The sequence below is a fragment of the Hermetia illucens genome, chromosome 1 (assembly GCF_905115235.1).
Source record: "Hermetia illucens chromosome 1, iHerIll2.2.curated.20191125, whole genome shotgun sequence".
Taxonomy (NCBI): domain Eukaryota; kingdom Metazoa; phylum Arthropoda; class Insecta; order Diptera; family Stratiomyidae; genus Hermetia; species Hermetia illucens.
In genome coordinates, this window is record NC_051849.1 from 63,161,395 (window position 1) to 63,174,941 (window position 13,547).

The window sequence follows — 13,547 nt, forward strand, 5'->3', positions numbered from 1 at the left end:
CACGCGACCAAATGCGGAGCCAACCGTCTGAAGACGTTGACGGCTCGCGTCGGCGATTCCACTGGACCCGGCACGCCGGCTGCTGGCAGCCGCCGAAGTTGCTTTAAAAAGCAAAAGGGTCGGCGGCGGATATGCTGGAATGCCGCGCTCAGCTGCTGCGTGGAATCACTTCTGCCTTTCCGACGGGCGCCGTGTGGGCCTGTTCCAGTGCGTGTCGGAGCCACGGCCGCGTATAAAAGCCGTGGTAAATTCTGGAAATCCTCCAGTCGAACTCCATATTTGTTGCATTGCGGACAAATTTGCGGATCAGTTCATTCTCACTCAAATCCAATCTCATTCATCCCAAGTGCGTTTCTAGTGTGCGCAGTGATTTCAAGTGTCTTCTCCATTTATCCTTAGAGGGAAATCCGAATTTTGTGCGTGCTCCCAGGCAAAATTTGAGATTCCTGCAGAACACTTGGTGCTACGAACCGACACCCCCAGCGGCTTGATCTGGTCTCAAGCGTTAACCGCCAGACGTGAATAAAACGCGACTCCAATCGCACGTGCTGTACCGGCGTTTTTTTCCCGTGAAAAGTTTGATTGAACTCTCGAAGCCAAAATGGTAAGTGCTAGACGTAAGAAGTGGGTCGAGCAACTCTCGAAGGGAGTGGGCCTTGGGGTCAATGGATAACTGACAATTGCGGCCAGGCCAAGGGTCGGTTATTGATATTTCGATGGACTGCGGTGGAGCTGTTACGAAATCACTCTCGCCGGAAGGTTTGGAAGCTATTCGGGCCGGAGTGGAAGTCTCGGGCCGATAGCTGCCCTCAGACCGTGGGGAATTCGAAATTGGGGAGCAGATGACGATTTGAAAAAAAGTCCGTTGACGGCCGCTTATCTACGTACGAGGCTGGGCTGATACCAGTCCAGCAGCTGATCCGCGCCCATGGACTGATTGTTCGCCGGGGAGGCAACGGCTGCGGAGATTTTCATGAACATATTAACACTCGGGCTGCCGTTTTCTTTCTTGCCTGAATTTGGTCTTGCTTTAAATTGAATGAAAAGAAGAAAATTTACGTAACTTTAATGAAGGAATCGTGTTTCTAATATATTAACTGAATTTTCTAATTCTCGTGGAAAATTGGCCTGAATTACGAGCTAAGTACTTTGTCTTGAGGGATTCGCTCGTAGTTGTACGTTGTCAAATGGTTTGAGATAGATCCCTTTCTATTTCGAGGTATAACATGAAACAGCAAGTGGGGTGGGACCAACTTTCAAGCACCCATTTTGCTCTAGACTTCCCCTGAAATTAAATTTTCAATATGCAAAATGCCATTTGCCATTTATTCAATCAAAACTCACTAATAAAGTCGCCTTGTAGGAAGGATATGTCTATAATTATAGTATTCTTCCTTCCATCACCATGAAATGCAATAGTATAGACCTAGGATGTCCTTAACAAAGTCATGCGTTAGCCCCATATAAATATTTGATGCAAATTTATACTTTGGAAAGTCAGGAAAGAGTTACGCCCACGCTTTTCTAATTGCGGGTTATTCGTTTTTTTTCCTTTTGATTTATTCTGCCCTCGTGTTTGGGATGAATTTGAACTTTGAAAGAAAAAGCGAGGTGATCACAAGGCACATAAAGCATTCCCATTAAATAATTTTCCAAAATCCTGGTTCCTTGAGTGTTTGAAGTTCTATGTCGTCAGTCGGAGCAAATGCATTATTAATGCACCAGATCCATACCACGAACGAAGGAATAGGAAAGTGGCGACTCATGCTAAATTGCAGATGTCCACACTACTTTCGAAATAATTATATAGTGAAAATAGTTCGCGTGACTTGGTAGTTCTCCCCCGCTGTTCCTGTGTGGCTATGAAATTCTGCTTCGACTGGTTATTGCTTGGATTTCCAGGTGAATCAGAATGGCTTGATTTTCCTTTCTAAATGTTCTAAAATTCCATCTATGATGCAGTGGCGTGCTATTTTCCATCTACTTCCCAGCCATCCATCTGCGTATTGTCGTGGTGATGAACAGCGCAGTTTTCCAACGATGCATTTCTCTCCTCATTGCAAAAAAAATCATAAGAGGAAGAGGACTCTCTGGGTTGTTGGCGTTATTAGGGGATGACTAGATTGTTAATGCCGTGTGCATATGGCCCATTATATAGCGAGTTTTTATCCCCAAATCTGTGTTGCTTGAAAAGAGGTAATGCAAGTTGATGTCATGAGTAATCTATAAAATCACCGGGTATTATAAAAACCAATTCATGAAGGAATGAATCTGAAAGCGGTTCATATTTGGAAAGATAAGCTATCGACCCTTCGTTTCTTCATTAGCACTGCTTTCCTCTTTGATTTGTTACAATCATGAATAATAATTCTCGTGAATACACCTTGCTGGAAATAGCTCTAATCTTTATGTTTCTCCCTTCTATTTATAAAGTTATTATCACACAAAAGATTTCCAAAGAGAATCATAGTTATTTCCCTTGAAATCGATTTAGGTTCCTCGCTTTTACGTAGCAGAATAATGACGACATCCATCTTGAACATGATATTATAATTGGTATATCTTCCATTGCGAGCAATGGGCAAATTTAAAAAAAAAATCCATATGATGGTTTTTTAAAGGTTTTGTGTAAAACAAATCCATTTTAAAATTTGTTCATTGTTGGTCCATCTGTCTGTTACATCCCTTTGTCTGAGAAACTAGCTCCTTTTGATATGGCATTTGGTGGCAAGGTTGGAACTGTGAACGTTCACACAAGCAATGCGTTTTGAGTTTACATACATGCATGAATGAAATGAAATGAAAAAAGAAGAAAAAATCGTGACTGACGGATTCGTCCAGGGCAGCGGTAACTCATCAGACGCTGCCTAACTTCTGCCCTGGTGAGGCAGCGCCTGATGAGTTGCCTATGACCTTTCGTCCAGGTCCAGGTCCGTCAGTCAAAAATTTTCCTTCTTCTTTTTGAACTTGGGTGTTTCACCCAAAAAGAGTAGTCCGTGGACCACAAGAGAGGAAGTAAGTTGCTTTCCTAGTGGCCCGGTCCGCCATCAAGTGGATGCGGACTCAGAATTCCTAACACCCTCAACAAAAAAATATCAAATGAAACATCTCGAACGGGAAAAAAGTGTGGGGGCTACAGAGTTGTCAATTATTTCACAAAGCCATTTTCAGGAACTACTCAATCGAAAAATTTGAAAAATCACGAAATTGCTCCATATCAATATCTGCTCATATAAAGTCAATAATACTATATAATATTTGGGAAATTGAGTGCAATTCCTCGTGACTTCATCCTATAATCATAAAAGTAAAATACTGTACGATATAAAGCGTAATATATTGGGTTGGGGAAAAAGAAATATCATATTTGTGATCGAAATTTGACGCTTTAACATAGTTAGAATTATCCGATTTAAGTCAAGTACGCGCCGTTGTGTTCGCAAACTTGTTGACATTTAGAAGGCAACTTCATTATCCCTCCCCCCCCCCTCTTATAAACCCCTTCCCTCCTCATTTGCAAAAACTCAGACAGCCTGTTTTTGCAACCCTCTTTTGAGGCAAACTTAGTAGGACCAAGAGCGTTTTGCATGGATCGGAAGAGATGGTAATCACTTGGTGTCAGGTCCGGACTACACAGTGGGTGCGATAGGACATCCCATCCGAGCTCCCGTAACTTCTGGGGGGTCATCAAAAATATGTGAGGCCGAGCGTTGTCCTGGTGGAACACAACACCATTGCTATTGACCAATTCTGGCCGCTTCTGGTCAATCGCCTGCTTCAAACGATCGAATTGCTCACAGTAGAGGACCGAATTGAGGGTCTGGCCATAGTTAAGCAGCCCACAGTGGATAATTCCCTTCCAATCCCACCAAAGACACAGCAAAACCTTCCTGGCCATCAATCCGGGCATGGCGATGGTTTGGGCCGGCTTGCTGCGGTTTGACCACGATCTTTTTCGCTTGAGGTTGTCCTACGGGATTCACTTTTCATCACCAGTTAGTATCCGCTTCAAAAATGGGTCGAATTCGTTCCCTTTCAGCAGTGCATCGCAGGCATTGATTCGGTCCAAGAGATTTTTTTGCGTCCACTCGTGTGACAAGCAAACATCCAGCTTTTTTGGAATCCAATCTTCTGTAAATGGTTCCAAACGATTTTATGGTCTATATCCAGTTTCTGGCTGATGGAGCGAATGCTCACATCCCGCTCTATTTGGATGATTTCTACGATTTTACCCGTTTCTACGACGATTGGCCTACCAGTACGGGGTGTATCTTCAACATCCACTACACCAGAACGAAATCGATCAAATCAACGCTGTCCTGTACGAATTGTTCCAGTATCGGGCCCATAAACTTCACACATTTTTTCGTCCATCTTCGTTGCATTTTTACCTCTCAGGTAGTAAAAATGTATTATAAAATATGACGAATTTCTTGCTTGGTAGACTCCATTTTTAACGCGCTATAACTTGAGACTGAAACATACGATCACAACACTGTCAAAGAGGCACTTGTAGCACAGATTGTCGTCTTCAAATCGCCGTATAGTATGACCCGATGCGATAAGTATAACACAATATATGTTTAGGTGTCGTCATCTATTGACAAAATACGACATTTCTTCTTCCCCAACCCAATATTTTATAGTTGTCTTTTTCTTCAGTTAATCTAAGACTGAGTGTATCGAAACCAAGCTTTACTGAAAGAGAGGACAGCTGGTTTTCGAAATATCAATGTTTGATGAGCACCGTCGGAGAAATTAGCCTGTTTTTCTCGACTACAACCAAGCCGGACAAAGTGGCATACACAACAATCGAACTCCGATGAAATCAATTATACCTCACTCTTTTCTTCGGCCTTTGTCCCGCTCAGAAACGGGGTCGGCTCGTCTTGATCGGTTGCGCCATTTTGTTCGGTCCAAAGTCTGATCTGGATGGAGTCGTGAGTCGTGTTTTCGAAAATCTTCATGGTATGGAACAGTAACCGGGTCGATCAATGGCTCGAATACTCTACTGGATCTTTTTTATATTGAAACGACCGTGCTTTTTGGCTGTCAGATTGTATTTTACCCTTCCCAATAACCCGATTGAAGAATTCGCTGAGCCACGGTGTTGGAGCCCAACTCTTCGCCTTCCAGAGCTCAGCTGCTCATTCGTTGGTTTGTTTCGTTGACTTCAGTGGCGCTGGCAGGTGGAATTACTCCAGATGGAGTGCTTTAGAGACGTTTCATCTCACGATTTCAAAGTCAAGCATCTCGGTAGATGAATCGCTTAGCAGGCTTGTTGACACCGAGGGTAGCATAAGCCGCTTTGTGGATCGTGTTTTTATCTCAATTCTACGATTTTTCGATATTCATAATTCGTGTTTTTCACGGAATCGCCCAGTGCGTTCCGCACGTTTTATTATTGCATTGATTCATGAGAAAGCAATCTACGGCCTATGTTGAGGGCCGGCTGTGCAACCAGTGGCAGTGAGGTCTTATGATATAGTCGATTTGCATTTTATTGTTCCCATTATAAAATGTAGGAAAATGAGATAATCGTTTGATAAACCAGGTATTGGCAAATACAAGGGCGTAAGTGTCTGTGAAATCGACTATTCGCTCGCTATCCTTATTGCGTATTCCAAACCCTTTTCCACGGGACCTGTTGCCGTCTGTCTTTTAACCCCATGTGGGTCATTATGATCGCCTGCAATGATAATATGGACACCGGCAGTCACGTTACAGGTCTTTGTATTAAGTAGTTGCCAGAAGGCATCTTTCTCCGAATCAGATCGATCTGTCTGTGTTGCGCATGTTGTAAAGAAGTGAATCGTACGATCAACTGGTATAATAGTGTGCTTCATCAGCTGATCAACAAATTGTTCGACTTCTTTAATGGCATCAGGAAAAACCAAAGAGATAGCAATGCCAACATCATATTGAGTACATGGGCTACCAAAATAGAGGAGCTTATATCTTCACCGTCGCACTATCGAGTTTCTAAGGCACTAATATCAATGCGCCTCTTCTGAAGGGCTCTTGTAAGTTCTTCTGTTTTTCCAGTGATTTTCCAGTCCAGTCATAGTGCCAATATTTAACGTGCAGACATGGTATATGTTTCTTTCGGATTAATCTTGACGTCGTTTATACGTCCCTTGCTGATTTCTCGATAGGACTGACGTTCACTTTGCCACGTCGACTAGGTGAATACCTTACCATTTTCCCGAAGCTTTATATTTAACACGATTATTCTTGTTTTTAACGACTTTGAATGCACTTTCTTGGTCAGCTTGAGACCAAGAGAGGTAGTATTTAGCATAGTAGAGTAACTCTAACTACATTTTATTCATCCATTTCGCTGATCTCAGCAGAGAATGGTACAAAGTATGTTGCCTCAAACCCTCCTTTATCTGGGCTTGGGGCTAACATACTATGTGAATAACATAGCAGAGTTAATTATACCTCCCTCCGATTGCAACTAATTCTACACTATCTCTTTCCTCATTTCTTGGCTAAGAGATAAGTCGCGAGTTTGTCTATTTTCATTTATTTACTGGATCGATATTACCCCTCATGCTATATACCTGTTTTCGCCTCACTATTCTACAATTCTTCCTTCTTTCTGATGTAATCGATTGCCCAAAAAACCTTTAGAAACGATCATCAATACCATTTTAAAGTTTTGTGTGAAGCAAAACCTGGGTTAAACGCAAGGGAGTGAGAAATCAAAATGTGTGTCCCAGAAAGTGAAACAGGTGTCGCTCTCAGAACCTACCTAACCGAGCAATCTCTCGCAACTTCTCGGTAACCTGCGAAATTCTTCATTCAGGGTAAACGATCTAGCGATAAGACTTATATTTACCAAGTTTGAATGAATTGCTAGAGGATTTTATTGTGAAAGGCTTTGGAAACATCATTTGAATGGCGCAGTTTGTGAGGCAGTGAATGTTAACCGTCCCATATGACAGCGTCCATTACTGGAACATATAGAATTGGTATGAACGGCTTTGACATCCTAATCATAATTCGAATTCTACTCTTTGGATCGTGGTACAACAGTATATTCCTAGCAGATGAGTTCCTCCGCTGCGGGGTCTTGCTATGCGTACCTATACAGTTGATATTGGTGCTGCCGATATCGAGCCCCGGCCACATCTTCCAAAACCTCTTCTCTTTAATACATATCTCTTTTGCTTTGGTTTAGCAACAACACCTACCATTCCAAAGGGCTTTTTCCAACTTTTTCCGCTGGTTCTCCTGTGGTTCGTTTTCTTGAGCTGGCTCTCTTTGTGGTTGTATCGAATCCTCCCCACCTGTCCTTCCTTGACTGCTCCACATGATGTTTGATATATTAAAAAAGGACGTATTGGAATCTGGTTGATATCCATTTTGTGTTTGTGGACCTTTCTTAGCTTTGTATTCGGGAGGACTACGTAAAAAGCAGCCATGATTCACTAAATTTCGTGGCGCTCATGTTTCTTAGTGAGCATCCGAATACTGTCGATTGTGTTGATAGATCTTGTGTCGAGGCTTGGTTGACGGTAAATTGAAGGATGTCGCAAGGGGTGACTTCCAAAATCGTCAATTGTAAAAAACGAATATCTCCTTTATTATGTGGAGAAGGTGTGATATACCATATTTCCAAGATTGTTATGTCAGTTATGTATCTGTTCCCCTACACTCTTCCTGTTGAGTAGGGCTTCAGTTGGTCTTTTATATAGGCCAAAGATTGGGTTGTTAATTTTGTAATTGTGCTTGGTATTAGAAGCAGGTATTTTCTATAATTCAGGAACCCGAGACAACCAGTTTCTTGCTAGGTCATGTCGTAAATTTCAACTTGGCGAATTTTACGTAGTGACCTGGGCCTGCACCCGATGAAGTTCCAATTGACTTAGCAGCTCAAAGTTAATGACCGATGTCAACCAACATCAGGTCCATTGGCTAGAAAAGTACAAAAAGTCTTTTGTCCATACTTTTTTTTTGAAAACAGCCTTTATGAAGCCATCACGTCAACGGCATGCACTATAGATCTATGATAACCAAGGGCTGTTGGTCTACATTGAACGATGGGGATGCAAATGATATGTGGTTTCAGCGTGACGGCCCTATGTGCTATATAGCGAACTCCCTGAAGGTTGCCAAGCCGTGGCAGACATTTTAATTATTTCATATTCCATTCATTATGGCGTACATCGTCCTTTCAAATAAAAAAGAAATTTGTTAACGCCTTAACATACATGCAACTTGTGATTTTTGTTCTCAGAACATTTACTTGTTTTGGGGGAGAGTATCGCGTTTTTATAGAGGTGTGGTTGGCGAAATTATTTATTAATTTCTTGTATTTTGTAAAATTTCTCTATATACAATATTCCTTTAGTTTCCAGTGTAATTATCGCTTGGGTGCATAATTAACCTAGAGTTTGGATTGGTCATCAAAAAGATGAATGTTCTAATTAAACTCGAACACTGATTTTGCGAAATGCAATACCATATTATGCCTATTCTGTTTTGAACTGCAACAATTTATGGTAAAATTTCATTAAAGTTAATAATACCTAGTTGCATCTATTAATTCAGGTTCAGTCGCCTATTCCTTCCTTCATCTAAATGCAGCAAGACAAGATATCTTCGCATGAATAATGATCTCTGATGAGATGGAAATTTCGCCTTCGCACAAATTGGCGAGCGCGTAATTTGCAGTGACAGAATTCGACGGTGCATTTCATTAAAGGATGGGTAAGCTAGTAGCACTTAGAAACTAGCGAGACGTTTGAAATTATATCACAAAACTGTCAAGCATCAAATTTATTTAGACAGATTTGGCGTTTCCGCATATCAATTAAAATCGTTTAGCTTCAGCTGAATCGCTTGTTTGTGAAACTATGTTTGACATATTTTGATGTGTGATAATAGCGGACTCTTATTCAGTTTTATATGTATGTAAGATGTATAGTGAATATCGTTTTTGAATTAAATAATCAACCTCTTAATGCTCGTCTGATCCAATCCACCCACGAGTACATACGTGCGGAGGTACCTGGTAACCTTTGTGTTAAACCCTAATAGATGCGAATGGCTTGATTATAATTCTCTAACGTTCCTCTAATTTTCATGTTTCTTCTTCCTTTAAATTAAAATTCAAGGTTTCGCCGGATGATGACTCAAACATGGTGTTGGTAGGTGAGCTGTGTTAGTAGAAAAAAATAATTTGTATTGGCGGGAGATTCGTCGGCGGGTTGGCATCTGAGATAGGCCCCTCAGCGAGTACAGCTCAGTACGCGAGAAAATCTAAATTTCTTACGAATATCGATTGAATTAATGTCGCTGTCGGTTGATTCGCCTCTTATTTGCCCACACAGCAGCACCAACAAAAGATACACTAACTGAAGTACAATAATATCTTAATGACGCCTATTGCGGGGAGAGGCTCAGGTTAAAAATGATCAGCCTCTGCGGACGAAGAAGAATTCTCGATTGTTCTGTGCAGCTGTGGAAAAGCCGATGTCGAGTTGCCAAGTGGTTTGTGTGGCTCAATCTGAAACGGAAATTTTCTTTTGATTTATTGATCTGAGATGGAGATAAAGCCTTTATTTGACGTCGTGTTTTACTTCATTTATGACTGATTTTTTTGTGCTGCATTACCATAAGTGTGGATGATATATTGTAAGATTGGTGTCTTTAGATGACAGAATCGGAATTCGAAATGAGGTCAAATTCCCCTAATTTAGGCGGTATAAATGTTCGGTTAAATTTATTCGCAAATGCTAGTAGTTGGATGGTTAGGAATTTCGAACGAGGCAGATTTATGTCTCCAAAAATTCTTTACGAGAATCTTTTTGTTAACATATTTTGCTAACATTTTGATGTCATGAAGCATCTTCCTTTTTGGAATATCCACAATAATTTAGGAGAAAATTCTGATTAATTCCTTGTTCAATCCGATTTTTTTGGGTAAAACCTGTTATCAATATAGCAAAATCTAAGACGTCCAGCATTAATGATTTCACTTAAGGTTACTGAGATCTGTCAATGGAAATGCATTTATATCAAATATACATTGATGTATTCCTGTGTGCATATTCTTCTTCAGGATTCGGAAATTATACCCGTTCAGAGTACACTTGAGAAAAACCGCAATATTCAGACTTGCACTCAGCAAAGGACGATGATGAATCCTTTCTACAAATCGATATAAAGCAAAACACTTTTTTATAGTACCACAAAAAAGTACCTGCAATTTTATCGCATCGTTATAGTGATTTTACGGACGTCGATATCATTTATAGATGGGAATCTAGGTCAGACCATTGGGCTCTGCAATATTTCGATTGCAAAGAGAATCATCGGATGCAATTTCAGAATCGTCCGTAGATTCTCAACAGAATGATTTTGATGATAGATTTTCAATATTGCAAAGTGGTGCATTATAACTGAATTGCAAAATATGTCGACAACCGTGAAGTAGAGAATTGAACCAGGAATAGTTGAAGTGATGAAATTGGAAAAATTGTGGACAAAAAAGAGCGAGGTAATGGTTACTTCGTTTATTATTATTTTAGTCTCTAATGAAATGGTACCTATTGTGCAATCCATATAAAGAACACAAGCTTAATAAATGTATTGACCATTTTGTTCGATGACCTTTCGCTATTTTCACTTTGCCAGGATCGAATGTTTTCCCATTCAAAGGGCTATACAAGTAGTAAAATAAATGCTAGCCTGGAGGCGGAATATCATGGGAGTGTGGTTAATGAGACAACACATTCCCACCGAGCTCCAAAAACTTTTGACGGATGACCAACACTAGATGGGGATGATCCCACCCGGAAAGTCTATAAAGGCAATATCTATGGTAGAAAAAGAAGACGAGGCAGACGCTGCCTAAGATGGAGCGATGGCGTAGGTCAGGACGCCAGACAGCTTTTAGGGATATCGAATTGGTGGACCTCGGCGCAAAACCAGGATTTCTGGAGTTTCTTATTAAGGCAGGCCTAGACCGGATACCGGTTGTTGCGCCGTTGATGATGATGATAACCAAAACTGTTGTGTGGTCTGATGTCGTGATGGAATATAACGCCTTTGCGATTGACGAGTTTTGGACGTTTTTTTTTGGTTGCATCATCCTATTCGTCCAACTTTTCTCTGTATAAATCGTTTGATTCCTTGGTAGAGAAGATTGAAATGCATGTCTTTCTTCTGATAAATGTTTGCTTTCGACCTTGATGAGGTGTGGTTCATCACTCTTGTTCTAATATCTTTTCAATTTCAATTTCTCATCGATAGTGCTAGTATTCTTCAAAAATGGGTCGTTTTCTTTACGTCTGAGGAGCGTATTGCAGATGGTAAGACGCTGCACCAAATGAGTTTTCTCCAGCTCACGGGAATGCAAACGTAAAGGTCCTTACGAATCAGAGGGTTTTCAAATGGTTATAAATGGTTGATTAACCAATGCTTAGTGGCTCTGCAATCATTTATTTCATCGTCAGCTTTTATTGGTCTTCCTGAGCGAAGAGGTTATCTACACAAAATCATTATAATCGATTATTTGTTTTTGGAATCCAGGATTTTTTTCAACAATCTACTACTACAAACTACGGTTTCGTGCAGGGCAGAGGGAACTCATCAGACGTTATCTCACCTCAACTTTGGAACTACCGTGACTGGAGCGGTTCAAGGGTATGGTTGCTCACTTATATTTCTTCGTAAACGTGCCCTGGTTGCGAATTATATTCAATTTCAAAACGGCATAGGAGTTCAGGCCTAAGTCGGACGAAGCTGAACTAGTTATTTGTTTTTGAAATTGAGGGGATCCTGAATCTGCCATCCACTTGACGACAGAGCGGACTAATTGCAGAGAAACTTCCGCCTGATAAGTTGTCTCTGCTCTGGACGAAACTACTGTCGTTTGTGATTGTCCAAAGAAAGACTTCAACGATTAAGGAACAGTCGTAATTTTCGGAAATTCAGAAATGCAAGCACCTTTGAATCAATATCCGTTTTGCGAAACGGTGCTGAGTCATATTAAAGTGTCTATGGTCGAAGTTTTTATGTACTCAGTATCGACAGCCATTTTATCCAACAATTTGGCGTGGATTTCAATCAGTTCTGGGTGTCCCTTTTCATTTTTGGCGTTGTTACTGTTATTTTCCGACCACTTGCTTTACGTTGGCAATGTTCTTCAGATCGCTGTAACGAGGAATAACGGGCGACACACAGATTTATTCACCCTGAGGTGTTGGAAGACTTCAGCGGGATCTGAGAGGTGATCATTTTTTTTACGGATCCATTCTCAGAAACTACCACTACTAGTACCCAAAAATCTATAAAAAAATATGAGGCTGCCACTAGACGGTGCCTAGGCCCTAAGGTACCTCCATACCGATACCAGGTCAAATGAAGTAAATAATAGTATATTATCGTATTTTAAAGAAATTGAATCCCCTCTGTTAAATACATCATAGAATCATGAAAATTTGCACTAATTAAGGCTATAATATAGAGCCTGCTACTGTCAAGTTTGGTGGAAGTCGCACTATTACTAGCAAAGTTGTAAAATAGGTCAAAGCTATCTCTTCTGTGCAAAGATACTGCAATCTTTATCTTTGAATACTAAATGGGAGAAATCTTACATAGATTTTGCTGCCCCAATTGCAGTAGTGATCTTGACTCCACTTTTGCCCCTGTTTTTGTAGGGCTATCGTGAATATTACTTCCCAGGAAATGCTAGTGCGGATCGTCTACTTCCATGATAGTTCTCTATTTTGCTTTCCGAAGCCAGTGAAGTTGTTTGGGGTTTTTATATTTTTACTTTTTTAGCATTTATGACTTTCCTTAATCTTCTCCATCCTTTTTGCGTACCCCGGGATGGCAATACTGCAGATAAGCAGGTGGAAAATCCTGGTATATCATCAATTCGGATTTAAGTAAGCGAAGGCCATGTGGGGATTTGTTAGCCAGAACTAAACCTAAACGGTTCCCTAAGCAGAATATGAAAATGCATAAAAGCACAAAACAAACAAGAACTTTAATCATTCTTTTAGCAGATTTTTACGGGCAATAATGCCTTAAATTTTATTTACGGCTTATCTAAGTAGCTGGTTTCTTTTATCATAATGGAGTTTGCATCTGTGTGCCTTCGTGGAAAAGTAAGCTTTTTCCTAAGTACTGGAAGCTATCAGAGCAACCAGATTGAACTTTTTTCATCTGGAATGATAATATTTTGTTTCTTATCAGGCCAAGACATGTGCATCCTAATAAATTTCAATGATACCCCAGTAACACTGTGTTTTAATATAGGTTGTTCTTTGCGGTTCTCCTGCCCTTTTTGAAGACCATTGAAGAAGCCTTCATCCCTATTGGTAAAAAACTATTTTGAGAAGTCTCTCTTAAAGCCAGTTTAGCTCAAAATGGTGTTAATCTATTGCTGCTAGGTTTGGACTGTGTCGCTGATGCAGTTTAACTTCCCATACAAGCTCTTAGAACTTCTGGCGCATCGTTAATAATTGGAGCGGCGTTGGCGTTGTCTTGATGCAATACGCCAGCATTCTTATTGGCCCAGTAAAGGT

The 13,547-nt window shown here is 40.7% G+C and overlaps 1 protein-coding gene across 1 annotated transcript in view; it reads left to right on the forward strand.

Moving 5' to 3' along the window:
• Nucleotides 1-254: 254 nt before the first annotated feature.
• Nucleotides 255-13,547, forward strand: part of LOC119651268 (tubulin alpha-1A chain) — a 64,673-nt gene continuing 51,380 nt past the window's right edge. The window contains exon 1 of the mRNA XM_038054772.1: nucleotides 255-604. Within this exon, the coding sequence (XP_037910700.1) occupies nucleotides 602-604 (3 nt within the window). The 5' untranslated portion in view covers nucleotides 255-601. The remainder of the gene's footprint in view (nucleotides 605-13,547) is intronic.